The following is a 17,719-nucleotide window of genomic DNA, read 5'->3' on the forward strand; positions in this document are numbered from 1 at the left end:
TCTGGGACTTTTCAGGTCAAAGATTTGCTTGATTAACTTAGAATTTTAGCAGCTGTTTATGCTGTTGCTTATTCAAAACAATTTCTCATTGAAAGAAACCCCGAAGGAATCTAAAATCAAACACTGCAATAGTTTTTTAATTAAAAAATTTGAATCAAACAAATGTTAAGCTATATTAACATTAAATGCCCAAATTCTGTTTCATTGATTTTAATAATAATAATAATAATAATAATAATAATAATAATAATAATAATAATAATAATAATAACTTTATTGTCATTGTATGTGTATACACAGTATACTCATACAACGAAATTCACTTAATACCCAAAGACCAGGTCCAACACACATAACAATCCCCAAACACTCCCCCACCCACCACAAATTCCCCACCCCAAACCACCCAAACATCCACACAACAGACCAAGTAATGCTGTTCAACAGCTCACTGATGGTGGCCCTTTAGTTCAAGGTGGCAAGGCAGTGAGTTCAATCCAATCACTTTATCTCAGTGACTTTACCTAGTCACACAGTAGCCAATGTTCACCCCCTATGAAGTCATAAGATAGTTAAATGTGATTGGAAACATAGTTTCCTCACATTATTTCATTATATAGTCCCTTAATGGATAGTGTTATGTAGGAAGAGAAAAAGAAATCTAAAAATGGTGTTGCAGAAGTTTCAGATCTGGGCTATAAAAAGACTTGAAAAAAATTGGAAAAACCACATTTCTGGGAAATACTATTGTATGTCTTGAAAATATTCTTGCAGCCATGAAATATTTGCAGAAAACATTTGGTACTGCAGAAGCAAAAGACGATAGCCTCGCTGATGGCAACAGCCTGCCTTCTACCTATTTTCCTTTCTCATACATGCATAGCTTTGTGTGTGGCCTTGTATAGTTGAGGCTGCTAAATCCAGGCATCAAGCTTGGTACACTCTGCCCTATAATTTCAGGCACTGCAGGATGCTAATTACTAGCATTGAAGACGAAGAAAGTATCTTTGCTGAAAACCTATGGCAATAATTTGGATTTTTCTAAACATCAAGCCTGGAAATAATATTGCAAATGTAAGATTTGAATCTGGCATTCATCGTTTCTATAGCTGATAGTTCTCTGGAGCAAACACATTAGTCCAATTCTCATGTAACAATCCAAGTCTGGAAAAATTTCCCCAAATTCATACTTTCTTCAGCCTGGTGATCCTTCGATGATGTGATGTTGAGATGTCAGAGAACAAAACTAACTACACCCACATGGCTTGCTGGAATAATTTCTTTCTTTATTATCAATTCATCATGATAGTGATATAGTATTTTTGAAAGATGGCTTTGGGTTCGTTTTTTTAATTTAATTAAATTTTAACTTCTTTGGTTAGGAATATTCCACCCACTTCAGACCCTCTTTTACTAATTTTGCTTGTGCTTTCTAGGCTGGATCCAGTACGCAGAGAGAGTCCTGCCCAGCATGGTAATCCCACATATTTGCACTGCAAAGTCACCACAGCAGATCATGGGTTCCCTTGTGAAGAATTATTTTGCCAGACAGCAGGTATGGGTTTGCAGTTTCTGATTTGGGGGCTTCAAACAGTTTTGAGAGCAAAGTGTTCTTTTCTCATTCTGGTCTTAGATCCTCGTTCCTGGTATCATTTTACAAAGGGTTTTATCCATTTAGTGAAGAGAGTCTGGCTCTAGTAAATACTGTATGAGCGTTTGAAAAGCCTTCAGCCAACTTGGAATCGTTCTCTAACATCAGCTTGTACTGCTGAGCAAGTGGGCTTCTGTTAGCACTCATCCCTTACTACTAAATCATCTTGAGATTAAATGAAACGTTAGAGTGTGCATGTGAAATCTTCCTGATAAAGGGCAGCACAGTAAGTTTATTCACTGAATTTACTTATCTGCTCTATTTTGGCTCCTTGGAAGATTTTGGTGCCAGCATTCCAGAATCGCCACATCCCATATAAGCAAAGACCTATATATAAAGAACCCTGGTGGTGGAGTGGTTAGAATGCAGTATTGTATGCTGACTCTGCCCACAGCCAGGAGATCGATCCTGACCAGCTCAAGGTTGACTCAGCCTTCCATCCTTCCAAGGGTGGTAAAATGAGTACCCAGATTGTTGGGGTCATATAAATTTAATAAATGCCTAAAAGTACAAGCCATAAATTGTTCTGGATCACAAAAACTGCAGTCCAGTACACTAGCCACTGCAGGAAAGGTTTTCATTTATTCACTTTTCCATATATACTCTGCCCCTTCAAAGTAGATAATTCTCCAAGCAAGCTATAGACTGAGCACGAGGAAACATATATGGGGGCCAACCAGGATTAATGGAATCTAATTTCCAATCTAACAAAATCCATATTCCAATAGAAGAGAATATCTATAGCTCAAGATTGAACTGTGGACTGCTTGGTGCTCTCTGAACTCAGTTATTTGCTTGCCGATGTTTCATGACCCAACTAGGTAACATCATCAGTGCAGACTAGTAATATTGCATAATTAGGCCCTGTAACATCTGTAAGCAAACAGTCAAGCTCACAGATGCCCACAGATCCAAATTCTGTAAAAAACGCTTTCTGAAAAAACGTTGCCCTGTATATGTGTGTGTGTAATGTATTTTCTTTTTTTTTCTCTTTTCCCATTAGAATCTATCCCCTGATAAAATTTTCCATATCGTGGTGGCCCCTTGCTATGACAAAAAGTTAGAAGCATTGCGAGAAGACTTTTATACCCATTTGTATAACTCTCAAGATGTAGATTGCGTTTTAACATCAGGTAATATCTTCTTTACAATATATTGCATTTTCTTTTACTCAAATTTCTTTTAACAAGGACATTGTACGAGGACCTACAGTCATATAACAGTAAGGTTGGCTGGGTAGATATGATTGGGCATTTTAAGAGAAGAGGAGAAGGATTGGCAGCCAGGATAGTTTACATTTTGAAATGTTGCGATAACAGTCATATTTTTCATCTTTGATATTACATTGTGTTATTTTGGTGTCCACTGGACATATATGGTTATAGAAAATATTTCTGGTAAGATCTGCCCTGATTATATATAAAACAGACAACGGGGGAATGCACTTGTAATACCAAAAGGATACATAGATGCTGAATGTGCTCTCCCATCCTCTCACTCTCCCCTGGGAACATAACTTCCTAGAATCTTCATGGGCCACTTTTCCATGACCCCAAACGGAGACTGGCTGGGACAAATGTATCACTGTGAAGTAAGCTGTGATTGAGAAGACTGTCATATTTCTATGCTTCATATTCTTTACATTGAAACATGATAAAGTCAGCCCTATCATTGTTTGGCTATCTCACCTGAGGGAAGAATCAGTTAGAAGCCAACTAAGTTTAGACTTAGCTAATATTTGGATGGAAGCCCTCTAAGGACCTTGAAACCTGTTTTCCAGATGGGAGAGTAAAAAAAAAAAAACTTTTCTAGAAAAAGAAGAGAATTCTCTTGAGAATTCATGTTTAGTAACCTTGTTACATATTTAAGAAAGTTTTTTCCCCCCGTACAGGTGAAGTCTTCCAAATGATGGAGCAAAGAAAAATATCATTGAAAGAAATAAGTGAGGTGTCCTTTGATACCTTGTAAGTAGCTTTGATGAGCTTTTTATTTCATGATTTCTTTAAAAACTATCACCTTATGCATCTCCATCAGATGAAAGCATTTCAGAACCACAAATATGAATTATTATGGCCTTTGTATTATGCTACATAAAGTGATGATACTGTTAAAATTGGTTTGTTTCAGCATGCCATCCTTGTAAAAATTATTTGCCTATCCAGAGTTCCTAGTTATATTTGGGTAAATGGACTGAACTGTCCCCCAGCCCCATCGCTTTTCTTGCTGGCTGTCCTGTAGCTCTCCATTGCAGAACCAAAGTATTAGCCAGCTTCTTTGTTCCCTTTGTCTTATTTACCAGCAGACACAAGAAGAAAACGATGAAGCAGCCAGTAGCTCCTCCCTCCCTCCCTCCTTCCCTCCCTCCAACATATGAGTAGATGACATGAGCCAGATGGGAGTTCAGCAGTTCCCATCCAAATGAAATATTGATGTTGCCAGATAGGTTGACTTCTGCTAATGTGAGAGTCTACAACCCCTGACAGTAACACTACCATATGCCCTGAATTGTAGTGCAGAAGCGAGAGTTATTGTTGTGCTATTTGCAGAGATGATGGAGTGGCATGCCCAGCATGCAGTATTGGGACACATAAGCTTTGCTTTGTGAGGTTGACAATGGGCCTACATGCCTTCCTGAGATGCACTTGCTGTGGAAGCATAGAATGTTTATCATAGCACATAAGTGGGAAGCCTCCACACTGTCGAACATTGTATGGCTCGCAAGCAGTAAAAACTGTTCTTTCAGAAGACAACCTGCTAGAAGTGGCATTTTTAAAACATCTTAAGTATTGCTTTAAAATCTAAGAATTATATTATGGTGTTAAAAGACTTCCACCGTAATGTAATTCTTACATTTTAAAGCTATATTTAAGTGTTTTAAAAATGCCACTTTTAGCCTTTTGTCTTTTGAAAGAGAAGTTGTTACCCATTTTATTAGAAACGACAAATATGTCATTTAGTCTACAGGAAACCAAACAACTAGGAAAGAAAAGATATGCTTACAAGATCAAATGGAAGATAAATTACAAACACCATTCACAGCTGCAGTTATCTGTTACTTTTATCATTTGTATGCTGTTCTTCCAAACTAGGATTTGTCATGCATATATAACAATTGTTTATTCCAATCCAAGGGCTACAGAAATGCATATATCCACATAACATGACTATGGGTGGCAGAAGTTTTTGACTCTCTTATTGTGTTAAGTGGGGGCAGGATGGCTCAGCAGGTAAACACACTGAGCTTGCCAGCTGGAAAGCTGACAGCCCGGCTTTGAGAATCTGAGTGCCCCGCAACAGGATGAGCTCAATGGTTACTTGTCCCAGTTCCTGCCCATCTAACAGTTAAAAACCAGGTATATGTGAATAGATAAGTAGGTACCATCTCAGTGGGAAAGTAACAGTGTTCTGTATGCCTCAACATATAATCATATTGGCCACATGACCATGGAAAGGGTTTTCGGACAACGCTGGCTTCCTTGGCTAGGAAATAGAGATGAACATCACCCCTTAGAGTCAGATACAACTGGACAAGGGAAACCTTTACCTTTTTATGGTTAGGTAGTATATTGTAAATGTTGATGCACAGATATGTACTAAAGTCTACAGTGCATCCTTCCCCAATCTAGATACGCTGCACTATAGCTCCCATAACTCTCAGCCAGCATCAGCTTTTTGCCTGGGAATGATAGCATAGTCAGGCAGGTTTAAGGGGTCAAGGTTGCCTTTTATACAAAGTGACCTTGGTTTTCCACCTCTTCACTCTCCCCTTATTGCTTAACAGGTTTGGTGGCATAAAAGAAGAACTAAATCGGCATGATGGAAGATCAGATGGTTACCTACAGCACATCTTTAAACATGCTGCCAAGGAGCTATTCAACACTGAAGTGAAAGAGCTTACCTACAAAATATTAAAGTAAGTTGCTTAACTAAAAGTTAAGCAGAAAGAGAAAGTAACTGCTTTTCAAGCCACACATACAGGTAGTCCTTAACTTATAATAATCAGGAGCAGAATGGCCATTGTAAGTCATTGTGATCATAAAGCAAGATGTCATGTGAGCGCACCAATTTCAGCATTCATTCCCTGTTGTGGTCATTAACTGAGAATCGTGGGTCATTAAGTATTCACTCCAAGACTTTCTGGGCTTGGTCCCTCCCAGCTGTGAGCCTCAGTAAGTTAGGGAACTGCTTCCAACTTCCCCCACCCGCCTATCTCCCCAATGCATCTGTGCTCTTTTGGCCACCCTGCATCCTGTCTTACAGGGCAGCAAACAGCCCCAGAACCTCATGGTTCTGGGCCTGCTTACCACACCCCAGGAAACCTCAAGCCATTCAGCCTATCCCGGCAACCACCAGCAAGCATTCATTCACCCAGCTGCCTTCTCTCCCAGTTCCCCACGCCGACTTTTGCTTTTTGCACCCAACTGCCGCAACCAAAGCCGGAGAGCTTCACTCTCTTTGCTGCCTCCTTTTTGGTCCCAGTTTCTCTGGCAAACTTTGCCTTCATGGGACTCCTGAGCCTTCGTAAAGCTGAGCTCTGTTTGTAGAGCTGCGCAATCTTCAGAATACCTGTGGAAAGACAGCATGCAGTGCAGCTTTACAAAGGCAGCATAGATTTATGAAGGCTAGGCTATTTTGTTGGCTATAATATTTATTTAAGGCCTTGATCCAACCTTATTTACATATTTGTTTTGTATTCAAGCCTTCACTTCATGGGTCAGTATTAGATTTGTTTCTGAAACACTGTACATAAAGCATGCAATTGCTTAACAGCCGTTGTTTATTTTTGGGTTTTTCTTTTTAAATCAATGTTTAAGAAATCTGATAAGCTTTGGAAAGCTGTGACCCCTGAGTTACAGTTGCTTTCAGGCACAAGAATTCCAAAAGGGAAGTCAGTCCACTTTCTGTACCTTCAGAGCCTGGCCTCTTTGCCTGCAGGGTAAAATTGTTCTGAATTAGAGAGGCAAAGACTGTGCCTTGCTATAAAAGTCCAAGACCTAAACTCTTTAAGGTCAATTATTAGCCTTTCTTTATGAAGACTAGATTGATACAAATAAAATTAATCATAGTACAATCAGTCATAATAAAACCACAGTAAAAAATATTTGTGTGGAGGGGGGCGGAATAGTAGAGTATTTCATTTACCTAAGAAAGTGTATAAAACAACATGTTGGATTAAGTTTAAAAGAACACAAAGAACCAATGCAGGGCCAGACAGTAAAGAATTGATATTGTCATGCTGCCAGCATTCCCCCCCCCCTTCTTTTTTTTTTACAGAGAGGAACTACTCATTATTTTACCTGCTGAGCTACTAAGGCATATGAGAGCTACTAAGGGCATATGTCATCATTATGTAGTCCTAAATCAATACACACACGCCTATACCAAATATGTATAAGTTTATTACATTTTCAGTCACTTTTAGAAAAAAATATTGAAACAGTTTGGAGGGAGTGATCATATTCCTTCCAAAAATGAGTAACAAAAAGTGGCAGCAGATAGAATTAAGCATTTCTGGTCATCAGATATAGAGGCCGAAATAGAAAATCTTACCTATATTCCTTCGCTTGCTTGCTTTGTTTGGGACCAAAACAGAAATCTTTTTTCCCTGTCTTTTCAGAAACAAAGACTTTCAAGAAGTTACCCTAGAAAAGGATGGCGAGACAGTGCTACGTTTTGCAGCGGCCTATGGCTTTCGAAATATCCAGAATATGATTCTGAAGTTGAAAAAGGGGAAATGTTCCTACCATTTTGTTGAAGTTTTAGCCTGCCCTGGAGGTAATCACCAAACCTGAGACTTCTGCATTACCCTATATGTTAAAAAAAAGTCCTGCACACAGGGGTGAAATGCTCCCGGTTCGGACCGGATCAGGCGATCCGATAGCGATCGTTGTGGTGGGTTCAGCGATCCGGTAGCAATGGTGGAGCAAAGCTCCACCCACCCGTCCAGGTGTCGTTACTTCCTGGTTTTAACCAGGAAGTAATGTGTTTTTTACCTTCTGCATATGCGCAGAAGGTTTTGTGCATATGCAGAAGGTCTGCATGTGCATGTGACGTGTGCACGTGCACAAGCGAAGCGAGTGCATCTGTGCAGCGCATGCACTTCCGAACCAGTAAGGAAGGTAAATAGATTTCACCCCTGCCTGCATACATACAGTAATTAAACTCTTTAATGTTGCTGATGCTGGTTCTAGTTAAGACAGTACTGTCTGAAACTGCACCTAGCAGATTTTAGGTGGGGAGGCTGTATTTGTCCAAGATATTTATGTGAACATCGGGGGATGTCATAGGCAGGGAAAATGAATATGGAGATGTAAAAATCACATGAAAATAGGATATACAGAATCACGGTGGATAAACCCACTCAGTGTTTTTGAGTAAACCAATTTTTCCTCTTACTTTGGTCATTGGTGTGTAGGTTGTTTAAATGGGAATGGCCAGGCCCAGACTGAAGACGGAAAACCGGATAAAGCCCTTCTCAAGCAGATGGAGGATGTGTATGCCACAGTTCCTGTTCAGATTCCTGAAACCAACGGGCATGTGCAGAAGCTTTATCAGGAATGGCTGGAAGGGATGGAGTCCAACAAAGCCCAGGAATCTCTGCATACTAAATACAACATGGAAAAACCAGCTGCCAACAGTTATGACATCAAATGGTGACCAACCCAACTATAAGACATGCATCAGGGTTGATGGACCTGCAGCACTGTCACAACTATGCTATGCAACTGAGATCGGAGGCACAAACATGTAAAGCATGCTCAGAACTGGAACTGCATTTGTTTCCTCATTGGGGTTGTGCAGAGTCAAAATGCAGCTGGTCTCAGTGTAAATGTGGTGCATCTTTATTTAACCAGAACTCTAGCCCAATCATCAATATACCTGATAAGGTATATTGGAAGGAAAATCAGGGCCTGCTACAAAGTGCTTCAATGCTGACCTCTTCGGTACTCAAGGCCTGTGTGCCAAGAATCTATTACCATGAATGTGTGCTCAGAATGATTTCAGGTTAAAGTTTATCACTTATTTAAGACATCATATTATTACCAAACATAATAAGATGCCAAAATATGATAAAAACTGCCCACTACTAATGTAGTGTCCAGAAAGTAAGACCTATTTTCTTAATTATGGCAAAAAGAATGTCTGTGTTTACACTAGTCTGAGAGAATAGTAGGAACATTGACCTCTGCTAGAAATGAATGTTCATTTGGTCATTTATTTACGGTAGCTGCTTCAACTCCCCTGAGAACAGGGTCCTTTGCTCCTTCTCACTGGCATTGATTTCTTCATGAGAATATTGGGATCCTGATGTCTTAAGACAAACCTGGTAAATTCCTCAACATCCAAAACTATATTTGGGAGATCTGTGTCGTCATCAACAGTGCTGGATGGATTGGGGAATCCTGAGTAGGCAAAGAGTACTGTAAGTGCAGATCATTAAATCAAATGGGCAAATTCAAGCTAGAATAGGCAAACATCATAAAGCCAGAATATTTGAAACAAAGGGCACACTTGATTTAAGATGTACTATAATTCTTTTCAGCTTGCCTAATGCTGAAGTTCTAAGTGATGTTTTAAGAAAAGATGGTTCAGTGACTTCTTCCTAGAAACGCTGATTAGTTTTTAGGATTTTCTGGGACTTATTAAAATTTTAATTGTGATAGCAGCATCCATGCAGATCAGTCACTGATAATCTCTCTAAAGAAGGTAGTTATGAAGAGAGATGCTTTAATATGTGGAGGAAGGTTGTAGTTCTATTCATCACTTATGGACTGTTCCATTCACAACTGGTCACTCTGTGCACAAGCAGGCAAAACCTGAACGTTCATTTTACCCCGGCATCACATTGCCAATGTCATTGGGATAAATTAACACTTTGGAGCAGAATTGCTAAAAGGAGAACAAAAATAAGACTTCTTTCCATGGATCATATGCTGAATATATAAATACTGTTTATTAGCATGTGATGTCACACCCTCAAAGTTCATGCAGCACTTGACCAAGAAGATTGCTCTTCCTGGGAGATGTCCCAGTAAACCCAGATTTTTTTTTTAGTAGACATGATAGGTTTATATTTTACGAGCTTCCTATACAATACTGAGATGCAGTTTCAAGTACATGCTCACTGAAAGGAATGATCAGCAGTTCTTATGCTTCAAAATTGTAATGTGAATCCATTTTTCCCTATTCTGAATCACATCTCTCAAACAAATATAGAGAGTTACCCACTTGAGTGCTCTGCTCAGGAAGAAAAAAAATGCTACAAAGATTGATGATTCTTTTGTTCCATTTCTGTTGTTCTTTTGTTTTGTCAGATCCTTTGAAACTCTGCTGCCTTTGGCCTGTCCCATGTTTTTTTTTTTTTCATTAGATGTTCTTACCTCAAGATGCATAAGCTTGGATGTGATTTCACTGGGAATCCCAAATTCTTGGACGTTCTTAAATTGCCAGTTTATAAATTCAAAAATTAGAGATATTACGACTTTTATGTTGTGAAAATGTGAGGTGATTCAGTGGTAGTCAGTTCCCAACAAAGGCATTTGATTTTTACCCAGGACTAACTGAAGAGGAAAGACACACAGGAAATCAAGTAATCATAAAGTGATTTGCTTTTTGGCATAGAGATGTTGGGAAGAAGAGGTGGATTTTATGTACTAACTATACGTATGAATGGGCTATAAAAGTGCGTGCCTGTATTCATAATATCCTTGTAACAAGAAAACAGTAACATACAATAAATACCAGAGTAAAAATACATATTACAATTTATATGCATGGAGGAAAGGAATTTAAAATAGCCGAAGTATGTGTAGGCATAGTGCTACATTAAAATATAAAAGGACATTCTCATGCTACTTTTTCACAGCATTTGGTGTTCAAGTACATCAGCCCATTAAGGTATCAAAGATGGGCCCGCGTATTACACACATAGATTCCTTTTTATCACAAGAATGTTCTTCTAGGGCTGAAATATACTGGTCTTTTCTAAGAATACCTTCAACACTTACCAGTTATGCAATTGAAAAGGAATTTTGGATGAATGTACCCAAGGTTGCCTAAATTTCTGAAGCAAGGCAAAAGCATAGAAGCACAGTTTTTAATACCTTCAGGTTATGGTGGCAATGTAATTTATTTTTAATTGTGGGCGGGGGAGTTGTTCATTAAATTAACCTGGATGTTTCCCCTCCCCCAATTCTGGCTTTTTTATTCCGTTCTAATGTGTTTGTATATACAAATGGGCCACATCTTATGTTAAATACGAGGGCTTATACACTCTGACAATAGTTCAGAAGAAATGTGTGAAAATCCACCATTTCTGGTGTTCATTAAAGTAGCCATATCACTAATGCGAAAGACAAGAATTTTGTGGGTCTTTAATAGTTGGTTTAATTCAACTTTTTGCAGATTCATATAGAAACCTGAATAAAGACAGGCTGCTTTAATGAATAGCGAAGAGGTGCTACATTCATAGCAGGTCTTCTGGATCATTTTCAAAGGATATGCAGCCTCTTTTATATAATTTAACTTGATGTTATACATATTTTAAGTGCTTGTAATGTATGTGCATGGTAGGCTTTGGAAAATATGGATATCAGTAAAAGATTTTTAAATAAACAGGTCCAGTGTTCAAAATACTCTGTGAGTATAAATTCCCATATATTGTGGTTGGGGAAAAAATGCCTTTTTTTTGGTGCCAAAAATGGAAGCTGCTCAATGTAAATCAAGGGTTATGGAAAAGTCCTATCACTGATCCAAGCAAATTCTTATTGCATGTCACATCCATAGTACTACAGTTTCCCAGGTTTACCCCTGCTCAGGTTAATGAGGCACAACATGAAACAACAGATGTTTTTATAAACTGCTCGCCTCGTAGGGTTATTTGGATTTTTTTTATCCTAATAGTAGGGTCTCTAGTTACCCAACGAAAAACAATACAGAGTAATTCCTAACAATTCGTGTTTTTCCTGATAGGAAAACTGGATGGTCTACAGTATGTTGGACATTGATTCTTTCCATGATGGAAAACTGGATGGTGTCATCCTTTTTGCATCTCAGAAAGATATCAACACTCATGAAAAAGTAAAAGCCAGAGGTATGAAATGTTGTCAATATGCTAGCTGTGCAAAATATGAGCTGCAGGAGATCATAATTACAAAATCTGTTACACCATAAACCTATTAATCATAACATTCTATGAAACTTTCAGCAAGTACCCTTAAAGGGAGAGCTTCTTACATTAAGCATCTAGAGTGGAAGCATCAGAATAATATTCCTCTTTTTAGATTGGATTTATGGACTTACTTGACCCTAGCTCTTTTATTGATGATTGCATTATAACAAAATATTTTTAAGTTCAAGGTTATAGAAATCTTAATCATTTGTCAACTGTGCATCTGATCCATTAGGTCCACTGTCTTAATTTGTTGCGATGACACCTTTGTGGAAGGCAGTGAACATACCCAACACACCTTTCTCCTACTTTCCCCACAACTACAACCCTGTGAGATGAGTTGGGCTAAGAGTGAGTGACTGGCCCTAAGGTCAACCTGCTGGTTTTCATGGCCAAGGCTGAACTTGAACTCACAGCCTGGTGTTTTAACCACTATTTCATTTTGGAATAAATTCTGGGAATTTGGGGAGTTGCAGTCTGCAAGTCTTAAAAGTTGCCATGGTTGGGCACAGTGGTGGGTTTCCATTTTGTTTTACTACGGGTTCTGTGGGCATGGCTTGGTGGGTGTGGCAGGGGAAGGATACTGTAAAATCTCCATTCCCTCCCCAATCCAGGGGAAGGACCGCAAAATCCCCATTTCCTCCCAATCAGCTGGGACTTGGGAGGCAGAGAATAGATGGGGGCGGGGCCAGTCAGAATTTTTACTACCGGTTCTCCGAACTACTCAAAATTTCCACTACCAGTTCTCCAGAACTGGTCAGAGCCTGCTGAAACCCACCTCTAGTTGGACACCCCCGAACTAAAAGAACCTGGACTGCATTCTGGGCCCGTTTGGACTGCTACAATGCATATTTGTGGTGCTCTTGATAAGTAAGCAAGTAGTATGAGTAAGTAACTACCACAGATTTTGGTAGCTAAAGGCAGAAGCTTAATCAGGCTTCCCAATTGCAGAAGCTTTAATTAAATTCAAATACATGGATTGCCTCTAGAGAAAGTTACAGAGACCAGTTTCTCTGTTTCCGGGTGGTCTCTGCTCAGTCATCACTTTTGCAGAGTGAGAATGTTTCTCCTTGCATTAAAGAAACATTTAAAAAAGAAAACATGTTTTCAAAAAAAAAATCCACTCTAATCCTGCTGATAATTACAGTTATACCAGAAGATTCCCAAATCTCTCTTAATAACATACACACTTTTACTTCCCAGCCGCAGGTTTCATCCTGAGGATTAGTGTGGTGAGAGCAGCCACCCACCCACCACCCACCCACTCACTCTCCCTCACACACCCAGAGTTAAGGCATACAGGTCCAGGTCCTCAACTTACAACAGTTTGTGTAGTGACCGTTTGAAGCTACAAAAGCACTGAAAAAAGTGACTTATGACTGTTTTTCACACTTACGACCAATGTGGCATCCCCATGGTCACGTGATCAAAATTCAAACACTTGGCAACTGACTCATACTTACCACCATTGCAGTGTCCTGGGGTCATGTGATCACTTTTTGGACCTTCGGATACGCAAAGTCAATGGGGAAGCCAGATTCACTTAACAATCGCGTTACTATCTTAACAACTGCAGTGATTCACTTAACAACTGCGGCAAGAAAGGTCGTAAAATGAGGCAAAACTCACTTAACAAATGTTTTGCTTAGCAGCAGAAGTTTTGGGCTCAATTGTGGTCCTAAGTCGAGGACTACCTGAAATTTGTTTTTTAGGCACCGTTACGCAGCCAGAAGATCCTTGTTTGTATTATGAAAAACCCTGTCCTGTAAAAATTAAGCAGCCAAGAACTGTGGAGGAAATCCTTCAGATTCTTGTCTGCTGAAAATCTTTCTGAATCAATATCACAGCAAAATTTCCCAGCTGGATAGTTTTCATAAACGATAGCAAGTCACAGTTTATACATTTTGCACCCAAGCAATTGATTTTGTCTTTAATTTGGTAAGGTTAGCGGTGGCTAGCAAATAAGCAAAGCTTATAAGATAGTACGTTTATTGCAAACATCTTTTCGAATAAAGGGCACACTTTCATATTCAGCAAGAAATTGTTGTTATCTAAAAACAAAACCGCCTCTTTAAAACGTTGTGCTACAAGTTAAGGTTCTACCGAGATTTGAACTCGGATCGCTGGATTCAAAGTCCAGAGTGCTAACCATTACACCATAGAACCACGAGACGAACATCTATTTGGAAAAGTCCTCCATTAGCACGTCCTATTCGTTTCCCTTTGCAATCTGAATTGCCTTTCTACGTGTAACATTTGTACAATAAAGCTTTTCTCAGATTGACAATCCTCTGTTGAGCAATTAACATTTGAAATACTACAGTGAAAACTATTCCCTGTTCTTTTAAAAAGCATAACTCAAAAGCCCTTTTAACCAAACGACCGGATTGCAACATGGTTTTTCGATTATTATCCATAAAGTCAAAATGAAAGAATATTGACCTTTAGACTACTCTTAGTTTTCAGATATATTTTTCTTAATTCTTCCTTTTTTTTCCTCCCAATCCGTCCATAAAATGGAATCGGGAATTATCGTAAAAAGATTTACACGACAGGTTCCACCGAGATTTGAACTCGGATCGCTGGATTCAGAGTCCAGAGTGCTAACCATTACACCATGGAACCACGATGCAAATGTTTTCGATTCTCTATTACTTACTCCGGTCGCAAACTAGCCTACAGTATCTTTCCTTTCTCAGTCTTCAGGCTAGATTGAAGTTCTCGTTTCAAATTAAAAACGTCGAATTTATTACTTATATCAAACTTCTCTCGTCCTAAAAACAGCCTCTCCAGTTCAGCGCCTCCCAAATCCACCAAGAGAAAAGTGAGCTGAGAAACAACCCGAGGAATCTAATGCAATTCATAAATAGAGCAGAAGACAGTTGCAAATGCAACCTAAGGGAAATGACTTTGTTGTGGTTGATCGCACAGTCAACCAAATGTATTATTATTATGGTTCGTCGCACTGACAAGTCAGATGTTGAGATTGGTTATGGCGTTTTTATTCACCTAGAATATATTAATGTAATTAGCATTAGTATGTAGTTATGTAATATTTATGTAACTAGTAACATTTATTTAAATAAGTATTTAAATAATTTAATATTATTTAACGTTCTATTATTTTTTTTACGCAATGGTATTACAAGTTTTTAGGAGGAAGATAAAACGAATACAAGCTAATATAATGTTAAAAGAAGAAAAGAAAGAAATCAGAAAGAAAGCTAAAAGCGCAGGAAAGGAAAAAAGGTTTTCAAAAAGAAAAGAAAGAAAAAATACACAGCGATGACTTCTGAACTTCTTTACAGCAGTTTATAAGTACAATTATAAATTTACCTCTTATTTTAAGGTTATAGCATTATTCTTTTCTTTCTCATAATATAGCTTGTCTCATCATCAAAACCATAAATTATAAGTTCACTTTTATTTATTTATATCGTGCTTTATTGTTATTATAACTCAAGGTGGCAAATACCCATTCCTCCTCCTGTTTTCTTCACCACAACAACCCTAAGAAGCGGGTTAAGCTGAGAGAAGAGTGACTGGCCCAAACTCATAGAGCCACTTTCATGCCTGCAACGAGACTAGTACTCACTGTCTCCTGGCTTCAAACCTGGTACTTCAACATTAGACCAATCTGTCTCTGGTTTTTTTTTTGTTTTTTTTTTTTTGCAAAAATCTTCAGTCACAGTGAGGGAAAAAGGTGGATGGTACCTAATAAAGAGGCCTGCTTTTTGGCTTAGCCCAGGCTTTGGCTCTCTCCCAATCACCCTTTGCTTCATAGAACACATATTGGGAATCCTTTCTGTTAGTTGGGAAATAAAAAAGAAGTTTTAATAAAAGAATGAGCTGATAACCTTGTAAAAGAAACAATTGGTGGGAGATAGCCTTTTAGCAACTTTCCCAGCCCAAGGCGGCTGCAGGGTTGAATTTTTTTTGTCAAGACGACAATGTCTTTTTTTATATGTGTGATGTCACAATACATGTGCAAAAAGAGCAAAATTAAGTTCTTAAACTCAGAACCAAGACGAGCAGCATATAAAATAAAATAAAATAAAATATGAATGAATGAATGTCCCATTACTTTTTACTCTTTTTCCATCTCAAATAATGTCATTATTCTCATAAACAACAACACACCTAAGTGTCTCAGCTGCAGCAAACCCAAAATGAATGCTTGACTCAACAAGCAAGCAGTTACAATTTGCTCCATTAACCCCAGGTTATGCCAAAACTTAAGAACTACTGGCTTTAAGAGCATTAACATGCTGTTCATTGTGTATATATATATATATATATATATATCAGCTAGGCCATTAAAATTAGCCTAGCTGATTTGATCTTGCAGCTGATGGTTCTCCATGTTTAGGAATTGGAGGGGGCGGGTTGGGTTTCAGAGACTAATTTTCTTTGGCAGAGCTCAAAATCTCAGCTCTGTTATGGCAGCCTTTTGGCGCTTCAGTCTTAACCATTTTTTTTTTTTTACTATGTTGGACCCACTCGGTTTAAAAGAGGAAAAGTAAATGAAAACACCCCTGAGACATTGTACTAGCAACAGCTAAATTTGCATGACAATATATATAATAATGCTTTCATTATTATATTGTTCTATTTATCTACCTAACCTCTGGGGTATTGTTCATCTATTCAGCTGTCTTTAGGTGACAAGTTTAAGGTGACATGAGGATGGGCAGTTTGAAGATTGGAGACTCAACCTTCTGAAGGATTATGAAAGCCCATTCAGTGATGCTATGATACCATCATAAGGGTCTATTTGGGAGTTGATTTTTTTTCTTCTCAAGAATTTTAAGAGGGGATTGGAATGGTTGTCTTTCTGATCTTAAAACCACTCTGAAACTGATATTCTACCATTTTGCCATCACACTTCTGCAGGAATTTCACCAAATTTCAAACAAAATCACCTGGGTGTGCAGATATATTGCTGACAGCTGATTGGGAATGAGTTGATTAAAAAGAGTTTGAAAGTTGCTGTTTGTGATAAAAATAGTACCTTTTTAGATGTATGAGAACTAGAAGAAATACGATAAAGTTATCTTTTTTTCTTCTTTGAATTTCTTTTGCGTTGCTTTTTGGAAAGCAGTGTTATTTCAGTTTTATTCTATTTACTTTTAAAGAATAATCTTTGTTTTTGGCACAGATCTTTTTAGAGCAGATGATGAGACATAAATAAATTCAGTGATGTAAGTAACCATTTTTTTTAATTTTGCTTTTTGTTTAAACATACTCACTCTCTGCTTATTTGTTGCACTGTCTCTTAGGTTTCCTAGCATTTGAATTCTTTACCAAGGACTCTGCCTAAAAGGCATTAGAATTTGTGAGAAATTCATTACAAATTTTTCAAATTTATGCCTGACATCATCTTGAAGGAGTATATATAGTACTTCATATCTATATATAGAACATAGATTTGACTTGTCTCTACATTTAGTGATTCAAAAAATAGCTCAGTTCACCATGGATTACTTGGAACTCTTCCCTTCTTCAACTTGTGGACCAAATTACAATCTTGGTTTGGATATTGTTCCAATAAAATGAAAAGGAGAACATTTGTCATGCTTGACATAATTGGATAAAAGTATATATTACAAAACTCCAATGTTATGACAGAAACAAAAATTATTTTTATCCTCTGTCCCCACACCATCTTAATCATGTTTTCTTTCAACATAATTCAGACATTATTTCCTCAAATCACTAATTTTGTCTACTAACCACACCCTGGAGGCCCTGCCAACAGATAGGAAGTTTGCAAAAATCTACTTAATTCTCCCCAGGACAGAGAGGGCAATTTTTTCATCTTGTATCTATGCATGTTTCACATAAACTAAGGGGCTTCCAATGCATTCATCTTTTGCCTTAGAAAATTGGCCTCTTCC

At 38.2% G+C, this 17,719-nt stretch overlaps 1 protein-coding gene and 2 non-coding genes across 5 annotated transcripts in view; 1 reads left to right on the top strand and 2 right to left on the bottom strand.

The window, feature by feature from the left end:
- Positions 1-11,286, top strand: part of NARF (nuclear prelamin A recognition factor) — a 28,917-nt gene extending 17,631 nt beyond the window's left edge. For all 3 annotated transcript variants that reach the window (XM_087887243.1, XM_087887244.1, XM_087887245.1), the window contains 6 exons: positions 1,437-1,555; positions 2,655-2,784; positions 3,543-3,615; positions 5,433-5,564; positions 7,269-7,426; positions 8,067-11,286. In XM_087887243.1, the coding sequence (XP_087743369.1) occupies positions 1,437-1,555; positions 2,655-2,784; positions 3,543-3,615; positions 5,433-5,564; positions 7,269-7,426; positions 8,067-8,308 (854 nt within the window). In that variant the 3' untranslated portion in view covers positions 8,309-11,286. The remainder of the gene's footprint in view (positions 1-1,436; positions 1,556-2,654; positions 2,785-3,542; positions 3,616-5,432; positions 5,565-7,268; positions 7,427-8,066) is intronic.
- Positions 11,287-13,916: 2,630 nt separating this feature from the next.
- TRNAQ-UUG (transfer RNA glutamine (anticodon UUG)) lies at positions 13,917-13,988 on the bottom strand. The gene has a single exon. It is a non-coding gene; the product is annotated as a tRNA-Gln (tRNA).
- A 387-nt stretch (positions 13,989-14,375) lies between these two features.
- TRNAQ-CUG (transfer RNA glutamine (anticodon CUG)) lies at positions 14,376-14,447 on the bottom strand. The gene has a single exon. It is a non-coding gene; the product is annotated as a tRNA-Gln (tRNA).
- Between the last annotated feature and the right edge of the window lie 3,272 nt (positions 14,448-17,719).

The sequence above is a fragment of the Pantherophis guttatus genome, chromosome 2 (assembly GCF_059756535.1).
Source record: "Pantherophis guttatus breed Tessera chromosome 2, ASM5975653v1, whole genome shotgun sequence".
Taxonomy (NCBI): Eukaryota; Metazoa; Chordata; class Lepidosauria; order Squamata; family Colubridae; genus Pantherophis; species Pantherophis guttatus.